Below are 12,427 nucleotides of genomic sequence, written 5' to 3'. Positions count from 1 at the left end.
ATAACATTTTGCATATTTATTGGATACTTAGGCCAGGCACCATTCTAAGCACTTTATAATTATTAACGTACTTAATTGTCACAAAGACCTTGTAGGAAGAATTGATTTCTCCCCATATTTCAGGTGAAAAGCCTGAGGCACAGAGAAGTGGCCAGCTTGTCTAAGGTCGCTCAGCGAGTGAGTGGAGAAGCCAGGATCCAGGGCCAGGCAGCCTGGCCCCACAGGCCACACTAATAGCCATGCCATCACGGAAACCTTGAACATGAAGCACCAGAAATGCTCTGTGAAGGGCTCCCAATGAGTTTCATTTATACAAGTATTTAGGATGAGGGAGAAGGTCTTCAGTTTTGCAGACTGAACAAGTGAAAGCTTAGCTCATATGCTTCAGTCAGAGAATCACATGGTGAGGGAGATCAGCTAACTCAAGAACGCCCAGAGGAGAGAGTCCAGAGGGCAGAGGACTGTGAGAGGAATGCACGAGAAGCAGGGGGCAGAGAGAGCTCAGGATGAGAAACCTGGCTGCCTTTGGGTAGCTGAGGGACCTTCTGGTGGGGAAGGAATCAGACTTGTTTGGGGGTGATGCCAACCCCTCGCAGGATCCGTGAACAGACATTTCACAAGCCCAGCCAGAGCTGCTGAGTGGCGATCTGGGCTTCTTTCAGCAGGGAGCTCACTTTCCCTGGGTTCTCAACTAGGGGAGATTTTATCCCCTAGGGGACATTTTGAAATGTCTGGAGAATTACTAGGACCAACAAGGACCTACTGTATAGCACACAGAACTCTGCTCAGTGTTATGTGGCAGCCTGCGTGGGAGAGGAGTTTGGGAAACAGATACAGGTATATGTATGGCTGAGTCACTGCCGTGCCGTGAAATTATCACAGCATTGTTAATTGGCTATACTCGAGGATAAAATCAAAAGTTAAAAAAAAGAGAAGACTAAGTTTTAGAGATCTGCTCTTCAACATTGTCCCTATAGTCATCAATACTGTATTGTGCACCAAAGATTTGGAGGATACATCTCATGTTACCTCTTACCTCTCTTACCTCAATAAAACTAAAATTTAAAAAATAAAAATCATTAGGTATTGAGGTTAAAAAAAAGTCTGGGGACATTCTTATTGTCACAACTTGAGAATGGGTTGGAGTACTATTGGCGTCTAGCAGTTGGAGACCAGGGCTGCTCCTGAACACCTTGTAAAGCACAGACAGCCCCAGAGACTTCTTTGGCTGGATAATATGAGTAGCGCTGAGGCTGAGAAACCTTGACCCTGTGGTTTTTAAGCAGGAGCCATGTGGTCGTTCAGTATTAGATGAGTAGCCAAACTAGGTGATATTTATAAACCCTCCCAGTGCTGAGATTCTGCAATTCAATTATTCTGGTTTTGTGTCAAGCCTGTCTTACCAATGGCATGAAGGGCAAAGAGCTGATCGAAAGGCTTGATCGCAGCTTCCTTGCTGGAGCCGTTAACATACACTGCAAGGTAGTCTCGCCCTTTGCTATTGATGTAAGTCCTGGGAAACCAGCAGGCAACATTTCTCTGCAGGACATCTTTGCTGTATTCCTGACATTCTTCAATCCAAGAGCGATACCTATATTGGAACACTCATAAGTTTTTAAGGCTGGAGGAAACAACCCATTCGCATAAGTGAAAATCGGTACTAACCTGTAGTAGAGGAAGTACTGTGTATCGTCAGGGGCATCCTTGCCAACAAGCCAGGTGCAGTGAAGAGAAACTTGGTATGGTCGTAAGAGTGTGTAATTATCTGCTTTCGTGTTTGTGGTGCAAGTTAAATTCACAATCTCAGTTCCAGGAGACCCTAGGTGGTCAAAAATTAGAAAAAAAAAATAGCAGATAAACATATACATGAATTGTTTCACATTTTGCTGTACAGTGGAAAGTAACACAACACTGTAAGTTAATTCTATTCCAACAAAAAAAATTTTTTTTAAAGAACAAAGCATTGCCACTACAGTTTTTGATAGTTTCTTTTAAACCCATAGGGATTGGGGACATCAAAAAGTAATTGTCACCACACAGTTATAGAAACCTATTCGCAAAAGGTCAGCTTTCTGGGGGATGAACTAAAATGACTAAGCCCTACTTTCTAACTTCAAAAGTTTTGCAGCTTCTTTGCAGGGAGGGTTTATATGTGATAGATATTAGAATTCAAGAGCAGTGTGATAGATTGTCATTCTGAGCTTGGTATACAGCAGCCTCAGGGTTCTGATGCTCCACTGTCAATAACTAGTTATGACTGAGAGAGCTAATTGAGGAAGGTCTCCAACGCCACTTTGCATCAGAGAACGAAGTGATTCATTAGGTAGTATCCAAATGCTTCATGAGTGACAGAGGTTGCCGCTCAAAAGGAAAGTAGTTTTGGCAACATTGCAAAAGAACACTGCCTCTTCAGAGACCCAGTACACAGACTAGTGTGTTAAAGTCTACTTTAGGTCACCATAGAGCATTGAGTAGAGCTCCCTGGGCTATAGAATCCATTCTCGTTAGTTGTCTGTTTTATACATAGTGGTGTATATATGTCAATCCCAGTCTCCCAATCCACCCTACTCCCTCTTCCCCTTTGGTAGGTTTGTTCTCAATATTTGTGTCTCTATTCTGCTTTGCAGATAAGTTCATCTGTACCATCTTTGTAGATTCCACATGTGCGGTGCTTAGTCCCTCAGTTGTATCCAACTCTTTGCGACCCCATGGATGTTAGCCCTCCACGATCCTTTTCCATGGAATTCTCCAGGCAAGAATACTGAAGTGAATTGCCATTTCCTTCTTAATATATGATACTTGTTTTTCTCTTTCTGACTTCACTCTCTTTGACAGTAGGTCCATCCACATCACTGCAAATGGCACAGTTTGGCTCCTTTTATGGCTGGGTAATATTCCATTGTGTATATGTATCTCATCTTTATCCGTTTCTCTATTGATGGACATTTAGGTGGCATCCATGCCCTGGCTATTGTAAATAGTGCTGCAGTGAACATTGGGTTTCATGTATCTTTTTGAAATATGTTTTTTTCCAAGTATATGTTCAGGAATAGAATTTCTGGGTCATATGGGAATTCTATTTTTAGTGTTTTGAGGAACCTCCATACTGTTCTCCATAGTGGTTGTATTAATTTATATTCCCACCAGTAGAGTAGGAGGGTTCCCTTTTCTCCACATTCTCTCCAGCATTTATGTATATATTTTTTGATGATGACTGTTATGGCCAGTGTGAGATGATACCTCGTTGTAGTTTTGAGTTGCATTTCTCTTTATAATTAGTGATGTTGAGCATCTTTTCATATGTTTGTTGGCCATCTTGTAGGTCTTTGGAGAAATTTCTATTTATGTCTTCTGCTCATTTTTTGATTGGGTTGTCTTTTTGATATTGAGCCTCTTGAGCTGTTTGTATATTTTGGAGATTAATCCCTGTCAGTTGCTGTGTGGGCAGATATTTTCCCCATTCTGAGGATTGTCTTTTCGACTTGTTTATGGTTTCCTTTGCTATGCAAAAGTTTTGAGGTTTCATTGGATCACATTTGTTTACTTTTGTTTTAATTTTCATTACTCTGGGAGATGGGTCAAAAAAGACCTTGCTGCAGTTTATGTCAAAGAGTATTCTGCCTGTGTTCTGGTCTAAGAAATTTTTAGTGTCTGACTTTACATTTAGGTCTTTAATCCACTTTGAATTTATTTGGGGGCTATATGTGTGTGTGTGGCTGATTCACTTTGCTGTACAATATTGTGTTTCTGCTCTACAGCAGTGTATATGCAGGTATATATGCATGTGTATATATGTGAATATGTATATATATATATGTGTGTGCATATACACACACGTGTGCATGCATGCTTGGTTGCTTAATCATGTCTGACTCTTTGTGACCCCCATGGACTATAGCCCACCAGACCTCTCCTCTGTCCATGGAATTTTTCAGGCAAGAATACTGGAGTGGGTTGCCATGCCTTCCTCGAGGGGATCTTCCAGACCCAGTGATCCAACCCGAGTCTCCTGTGGCTCCTGCATTGGCAAGCAGATTCTTTACCACTGAGCCACCTGGGAAGCCCTTATATATGTATACATATGCATATATACACACACACACACACACATGTATACACATATTTTCATATATATATATGTGTGTGTATACATGTGTGTGTGTGTGTGTGTATGTGTATACTTTCTCCAGGCACTAAATGACCAGATAATCTGTGCCAAGTATAGTTTAGAGTTTCTGAGGTCTGCTTCTCTCCTAGTTTCCTTCCAAGGAATGATGTGGTGTGAATTCAGTCTGATTCACGGCAGAAATAATGACGTTTTCATTATTGTCACCCCACATCAGTGTGCTCAGAGAGCAGTCGAGGTTGCAGAAGAGTATGAAAGGCTTGTTAAGGCACACTCCAGTTACTCACTGCAGGGACGTGGAAACGTGCTTTAGTGTACAGCAGATGACGACTTGTATTTGTGGTCTTCTGTCTACCTTAGATTCTGTCTCTGCCTGTGACATCAAGCCTACTGTGAACTGGCCGCTGTGTAGTCCAGACATCATGTTCTACTGAGTGAATGGGAAGATCTTCATGATGCTGCTCTCGGTCACACACATGATGCAGGAGGCATGGCCTTTTCATGCAGTGATGTGATGAGAGGATAGTTTGACTGTTGGCCACAGCCAGACTGGTCCAGGCGATGGTTGTTATGCACACGTACACACATCCCAAGACTTGGTGGCCCGTTCTCCCTTTTTCTTTCTCTGTTCTGTGTGTCTGTTTGTCTTCAAGGTTTGAATCATAAGTGTCACTGGTTCTAAGTATTAGAAACCCCAGCTTTCCACAGAAGGACCATATAGACATAGTAGGTGTTAATCTCTTTGCTCATGGCACTCAGGCTATCCAGTCTCATGGCTTCTATGAACCGTCAGCACAGTTTTCTTCAATTTCATTTGAGAGGTCATACAATCGTAAACATCCACCGGTGTAACAGGGAGCAGTATGTCTGAAGCCTGAAGCACATGCTGTTTGTATGCTTGTGCAGGAAAGCAGGAGACTCCGCCCTGCGCACAGGGCAATACAGACCAGGATGGCAGGGTTAACATCTATTTACTGTTAAAGATAAAGAATGTAATGTTGTATGTTGTGCCACATGAGTAGCACAGCATCCCTGAATGAGTTCTGAAAGGAACAGCAACCTTCTGCGCATCAGATGGAAAAAAAAGGGGCTTCCCAGAGCAGATACGACTTGATTTGGGCTTTGAAGTATAGGAAGAATTCAGAAAAGCAGGCCGAAGAGGTAAGCTCAGGGCAGTGAGGGCTCAGAGGCAGGACTGTGCTGGTGTGGAGGGGTCATGGTTGGAAGTCATCTGAGAAGAGCAGAGGATTCATGTGGGGAGCAAGTGGAAAGATGTCCTAGAATCCAGTTATGAGAGAGCTCAGCTTTTGTTTACGACTCCCTGTCTCCTGAGCCGTGGAGGAAGAAGAATTCTCAATGTTTGCAGGGAGCTGCTGGATGGGATTGACTGGGTCACACACACTAACCAGTGATCTCGGTCTCCGAGAGGACGTGGATGAGGTAAAAGAACACTGTAGGGATGAGTGACTAACTTACAGAGAAAAGCGAGGCGTGTTCCTCTCCTGACTTCCCCATGTTTACAAAGATCTGGAATTGAAAACCAGGCCCTCAGAGACCTGCCTTACCTGTTGGGGCTTCAAGTTCTGCAGAAACCCAGCTGCTGGCTTGTAGGGAGTGGTCATTCCAGGGCACTGTCTGCACACTTGCTGAAAAGCCTTTGTGAAGGATGGTTACGAGGCTTCTCTCAGTGTTCCTGGTTTCGTACTAAAAATAAAACCCACAAGTCATGATATGTAAAGGGGAAATGACCTTCAGAGAACTATTTAATCAAATAGGAGTTTTCTTCCACTTTTTAAATGGCATGTAAACACAATGCAATGCAATCATTCTGCTAGAAAAAAATCAAACCCAGTGTTTCAAGGTTATGTTCTTATCCCTAAACTCATCAATCAAGTTGTACACGTCAAATAGATGCAGCTTTTTACCGAAAACAAAGAGGTTTTTAAAATGAATAAACAAATTGTCTAGTTTAGATTGGTACATGTTTTAAAAATACATAATGAAATATAGAAAATAATTATTCAAGGATACCTGAATTAACTGCTTCTTATAAAAACAAACAAAATGCTACAGTTCAGACTCCAGTTTCCTTTGGCCACCATCTCTGGCTCCAATCTCCTCCCCAGAGGTAAATTTTTGATGGAGAATTCTCTAGAATTCCATATTGACTAACATAGTACTGCTTCTCCCTTAGTTTGATTTATGGCACATCCGCTCGGTACCTGGTGCTTTACTATATCCCTGCAGTGAACCTGGGGCTCTGGGATCTTACGTGACTGATGGAAGTAGTAAAGGCAGGAAGTGGCTGAACTGGGATTTGAATTTGACCTTTTCCGTTAGGTACAATGGCCCCTCTCCTCTTTTGCTTGGTTATTCTCTTCTGTTCTTTTGAATATTTTAGAGGCAACATAAAATCAATATCTAAACCATTGTAGCTCAGAAGTTACTAAACTTTATCGTTAAGTGGAAGAATTGGTCCCACAGTTTAAAATGTTCCGAGCCACTGTTTTAGTGCGGGTATGGCACTAGTTCTCAGCCGTTTCAATAGAGACATTGCCCTCCTAGGAATATTAACAGAAAGCTCTGTAGTGGTTTTCTCTCTTTTTAGATAAAATTTCCTTTAATAAGGAAAATTCAGTCTAGGTAAGCATTGCCATCAGAATAAACACTTACATCTTCTTCTTGTGGAGCATTTATTTTCACATGATATCCTAGCTGGACATTGCTTTGTTCTTGATCAGGATTTGGTTCCCAACGTAAAAGAACTTGAGCTAAATTGATAGCTTTAATGGTGAAATTGACTGGTGGTAGAAGTAAAACTGTTGATCAAAAGAAAAAAGCCATGCAATGTTTAATTATATGAAACATTTTTAAATCATTAAATGTTTTACTGTGTAGTATAGTATTTTATTATGCTATCAGACTGTATAGCACTGAAATCATCTTAGGAAAAGGTTCTTTAGAACTATTTAGCTCATTATCTTTTTTACTTTGCCCTGGTATTTACCTATAACACCTACAGGTGTTTTATTGAAATATGAATATTTTACTATATTATTATTCAGTATAATAATTTTCAAAGTGTCATTATCTATTAATGGACTAAAATAGTATGTTAGTTTGTGGGTAGCAATGTGTTTAATGACATGGAATAAAATTGAATAGAAAATATCAGGTGCATCAAACATAAGAAGTCCTATTTCATGAACTTCTTATTTGTTCCATAAATATAGTCACATATTTGTATACTGGTTCAGGATGTAAAGATTTGTTTCTTACTATGATTCAAGGTCAAAAAACTTGTAAGCAAAATTACTCACTCAGCATTTATAAAAAGAAAATGTTTTTTCCGCCCTCATGAACCACTCTCTAACAGAGTCTTCAAAATCAAAGCTTTCATTTAAATTACAAAATCAATGCCTGTTCTTAGAAATCTTGGGAAGCACAGATGATCAAAAAAAAAAAAAGAAAATACAGCCACAGTTTTATCACTGAGTGGCATTGACATGTAATACATTTATTGTCTTTTTTTCTTGAGCATACATTTATACAACTTTTAAAATTTTTGCTAAAGTTGGGCTTCCCTGGTGGCTCAAATGGTAAAAAGTCTGCCTGCAGTGCAGAAGACCCAGGTTCAATCCCTGGGTAAGGAAGATCCCCTGGAGAAGGAAATGGCAACCCGCTCCTGTATTCTTGTGTGGAAAATCCCATGGACGGAGGAACCTGGTCAGCTACAGTCCATGGGTTGCAAAAAGTCAGACGTGACTGAGTGAGTTCACTTCTTTCACTTATAGTATTGTACAATTATGAAACCTTTGATGAATTTACTCGTCAGCACATTTCCACTGACATTTAATATTTAATAGCTTTCCGTGACTCTGCCTCCATACCTGCCGCATACAGACTTCTGGGGCTCCGTCTGTACTTCACCGACCATTATGGTAGCCACTGGCCACATGTGGCTTTTAAATAAAATCAGAGTTCACTGTCTTAGTTACGTGAGCCATATATCCAGTGCTCAATAGTCAAGTATCATTGGACAGTGGAGATACGAGAACAGAGTCATTATTGTAGCAGGTTCTCTTAGTGCTAGTGGGGGACTCATGTGATGGGTTGTTTTTTTTTTTTTTTTTTTCCTTAAACCCACTGATGTTTCTGAAGCAAACATAGTGGAAGCTTCTTATTCTTTGGTTCTGAGAACTTTGAGAGGACTTGAACTATATGCTTGTCTGGGAAGGTGTCCAAATACGGCCACCGGCTGCAGCTTTATTTTGAGTGCCCGTCTGCCCACATTTGGAATACAATTTCCCACTGCAACATAAAATATCCGCTTCAGCCAACTTTGCTTTCTTAAAATATAGTATGTTTAAAGAACTGATATTCTGATAAGAATAAATGTTCCATCCCTTTTTAAAAAAATCATGATTTCCTAACTGAGTCTTATTTAGGAGAAAGTAATACTATCCTTTTTTGCAATGTACTTATTTTTTAAAAAAATTATTGAATTTAATAGGTGGTGCTTACATTTTTTATCAGGAAGTAAGTCTGCTTGCAGTATTACTGCCGCTCCCAAAAGAATCAGTAATTCAGGTGCCATGATGATCACAACCTACGGAAAACAGAAAGAGAAAAATCCAAATGGCCACCTGTTGCCATTTCTAAGAAAAGCTGATAGCTCCTTTCTAAAGAAAAGTATAGTCATTTGGCCATTTAACAGACATTTATGAACTTTATGTGTTAGAAATACAAATATGAACAAATCTTGGATTTTGTCTTGCCAACATGGATCCATAATCTGAGAGACAGAATGAAGTGTAAATCAATCATTGTAACTCCAGCTTCAAAACTGCCCTAGTAAAGATGTGTATAAGAAGCAAAGAGACTTCTGAATTGAGTCCTAAAGGATATACTAGAGTCCTTACACACACACAAGTGAGGAAAGGCATCCATGGTGGCACATGGAGCCCTGCGAAGCCAGAAGAGAGGCAACAAAATAGAAGAAGGTTGATATTCCATGAGAGATGACAGCAGATGTTTGAACAGTAGAAGACAGAGTTAATCAAATTGAATATAAATATCATTACCAGTTTCACTAATAAGAATTTACATATGAGCATGACATGTCCAGCATGACAAAGAATTTAAATCTAAAATGTTTACATGGATAAAAGACACTTTGTATCACAAACCTGGAATAAGTGTTTAGTACTTCAGACTTCAGAGAGGCGGAGTATTTTGATGAACCCAGAAAGAAATAGGCCATTAAAGGGAATGAAAACATAGTTATAGGCCTGAAGAAAATAAAACTGTTATTTGTTTATTTTAAATAAAAATAAGCAGACAATGAATCTAGAGTAGAAATATTAGGATAACTCAAGTGTGGCTGTCTGAAAAAAGTAGTTATATTGTTTCAGGAACATTTTTTTAACATGTGAAAGAAAAGATCTCTTGTTGAGAATTGTAGATTAGAAATCTTGAATGTTTCCTTTGAAAATTTCGGAAGGCATTTTTCATATGAACTTAACAAAAATAACATTCTGCCTGCTAAGTTTTGTCCTCCCTGCCACCAGATGATGAGGGTGTGTAGTTATCCAATTTACAATGGTGAAAAGATAGTTAAAAAACAGACCCAGTCTCAGATCTTCCTCCAATTCTAAAACCTATGTTCTACACTTACTTAAGTGACACAATTTTTAATTTAAACTTTTATTTAAGTGATGTGATATTTTTCAAACATAATTCTGGTAGAACCACAGAGGATAGGCGTTGGCTAAATGGATACATTCAGGAAGAACCAAAAACCACACTTTCTTCACTTTTACTACTTACTAATGAAATTAGTAAAATGTCACAGCAGGAAGATAGAAACAGCATACAAATCAATTAATTTCTTTTTCAGATAAACTCAAGTATTGCTAATCAGAGTTATGCCACTTTTTAAAAACGTTTTATTCTGTATTGAGATACAGCTGGTTAGCATGTTGTGATAGCTCCCGGTGCACAGAGAAGGGACTCAGCCACACATGTCCATGTGCCCTTCTCTCCCCAACCCCCTCCTATCCAGGCTACCACACAACGTTGAGCAGAGTGCTCTCTGCAGGTCCTTGTTGGTTTTCCATTTTGGATACAGCAGTGTGTACTGTCCATCCCAGACTCCCTACCTGTCTCTTTCCCCACCCTTCCCACCATCCTCCCATAACCATAAGTTGGTTCTGTTAAGTCTGTGAGTCGCTTTTTATTTTGTAAGTTCATTTGTGTCATTTCTTTTTAGATTCCGCATATAAGGGATGTCATACAACATTCCTCCTTGCATCTAGAGTTATGCCCCTTGTGATAAGAATCGTCCTGTTTCTTTCTCTGATTTTACAGCATGTAGAAAAAGATTTTTTAAAACAACAGTAACGATAAAAGCAGCTGTTCTAAAGTTTTTAAAGGTTTCAGTAAGTGAGAATGTTAAGGATTTAAAGGCACGCCTTGGTGATTTACTAAGTCTTAGAAGCCAAGATAAGAACTCCTTAGCGACTTCCCTTGTGGTACAATGGTTAAGACACGGTGCTTCCACTGCAGGGGCAGGCATGGGCTTGATCCCTGGTTGGGAATTGAGATCTCATGTGCTATGCAGTACGGCCAAAAAAAAGAAAAAAGTGAAAAAAAATCCTCATAGCTTCCTCTTCAAGTTTAGAAGGCAATGTCTTTAAAATTTCAGTATTTCTGGAAATAATATCACACGTGTTCTGAGTTTTCACTAATCATTATTACTAGGAGGAATTCTCAGTCAGAAAAAAATGCAAAATTGATTTTCCCCAAGTGAGTTTTACTGACTGGCAAAGTAAGTAGTATGTTATAAACAGTACTTGTAAAAATAATAAATTGCAATTAAATTTTGAAGTAATAAACTATCACATGCCTCAATGTGGAGATAATTGAATATTTCACATAACCAAGCAGTCTGCCGTAGAATTTTTTATGTGTTCTGATTTTATAGCTGATGAAAACAGAATTGTTTCTCAAATTTGACCAAAAATTTGTGATGATCAATTTATCAGCCATAAAACTGCCATGCACATTTTTTTCACATTTTACTGAGATATTCTGTGTTTAAAAGGATGATAACTTTGAATAAAAGAAGTTGTCCTATAGGCAACACAGAATACTCAACTAGGAGTCCAAATACTACCAAGAATAACCATTTTTTTGTGAGCCAGATAAATTCAATAGAAGCCTGGGTATTACTGAAGGTTCAGCAGGTGACCCTGTATTTTTCTATAATTCTGTTTGCTCTGCTCAATCCCTGAAAGCACCTTCAGCCTTTGCTCATGTCTTCTTAATATTTCTGGTCTGTGACAGAGCAGTCACTCCTTCTGGAAAACGAACTTGAATCTTTTGGGGTCATCTCTTTAATCCAGTGATATACTGTTACATAGATGTCAGCTGGGTAATATTTTGTTGTACAGTAGGTTGTTTCACTACATTAAAATTTATAGAAATAACTTGTTATCCATTCTTCTCATGGATACTAATTAAAATCCGGCAGAAAACCATTAAATGTTTAAAGTAGATTCCAATTCAGAATGAAGCAAGCATGGGTTGCCTACCTATTAATACCATTATCAGAAATGCATGCCCAGTCTCTTAGAAAGACCATGGCTACCTGTTCTTGTCATATTTCATTGGGTTGATCTAAAATTCCTCGAGTGCTCTCTGAGAATCAGGCATCTGGTAGGTGTTATATTCTTTGAAATTTGGGAGTAAACAGGAGCATCATCGCTCACAGCACAGATGTTTCTAGAAAGCGGGGTAAAGTCCTGACCATTGAAGATGAATTTCCCCGGTGTTCCTGAGAATTGGTCGAGTTCTACTGAAGTTCAGACTTAACGTTTTCCCCACTCTCTTTCCAGATTATTTTGCTGCCCAGGTCGTTTGTTTTATAACCAAAGTTGTATTTACCCTTTTTAAAGAAACTTTTTGAGTCAGCTGTGGTGACAACTAATTAAAACTCAACTTCAGTGCACAGAAATTGAAAAGCAACTGAGAGGATTCATGGTCCGTTAAACCCTCAAAAGTAGAGTTTACTTTTTACTTCCTTTTTTTTTCCTGTACAGTGTAATCAGCAATAAAACATATCTCTTGGGGGATGAAGAATAAATAAATAAACCAAGGTGTAAAATGCAAATGACATGTTTAGCTAGGTATGTTGCATTACCCCAAGTGAAAAATTGTGCATAGTCCTAAAAATATGAGTCATTAGGAGCATGTATAAGGCATGCAACCTTTTTTTCTGCCTTACTACAGGACTTCTGA

General features: G+C 39.2%; 2 protein-coding genes across 3 annotated transcripts in view; one reads left to right on the top strand and one right to left on the bottom strand.

Annotated features, from left to right (window-relative positions):
* TRNT1 (tRNA nucleotidyl transferase 1) overlaps window positions 1–12,427 on the top strand; it is a 95,949-nt gene that overhangs the window by 33,991 nt on the left and 49,531 nt on the right. The window lies entirely within an intron of this gene.
* Window positions 1–12,427, bottom strand: part of IL5RA (interleukin 5 receptor subunit alpha) — a 63,700-nt gene that overhangs the window by 25,018 nt on the left and 26,255 nt on the right. Inside the window, exons 4-8 of the mRNA XM_055558590.1 lie at window positions 8,651–8,735; window positions 6,800–6,945; window positions 5,692–5,830; window positions 1,666–1,819; window positions 1,404–1,591 (exon numbers count right to left, since the gene is read on the bottom strand). Of these exons, the coding sequence (XP_055414565.1) occupies window positions 1,404–1,591; window positions 1,666–1,819; window positions 5,692–5,830; window positions 6,800–6,945; window positions 8,651–8,735 (712 nt within the window). The remainder of the gene's footprint in view (window positions 1–1,403; window positions 1,592–1,665; window positions 1,820–5,691; window positions 5,831–6,799; window positions 6,946–8,650; window positions 8,736–12,427) is intronic.

The sequence above is a fragment of the Bubalus kerabau genome, chromosome 20, assembly GCF_029407905.1.
Source record: "Bubalus kerabau isolate K-KA32 ecotype Philippines breed swamp buffalo chromosome 20, PCC_UOA_SB_1v2, whole genome shotgun sequence".
Classification (NCBI taxonomy): Eukaryota; Metazoa; Chordata; class Mammalia; order Artiodactyla; family Bovidae; genus Bubalus; species Bubalus kerabau.
The sequence above is the reverse complement of the archived record's forward strand: the minus strand, read 5'-3'. Positions and strand labels throughout refer to the sequence as shown.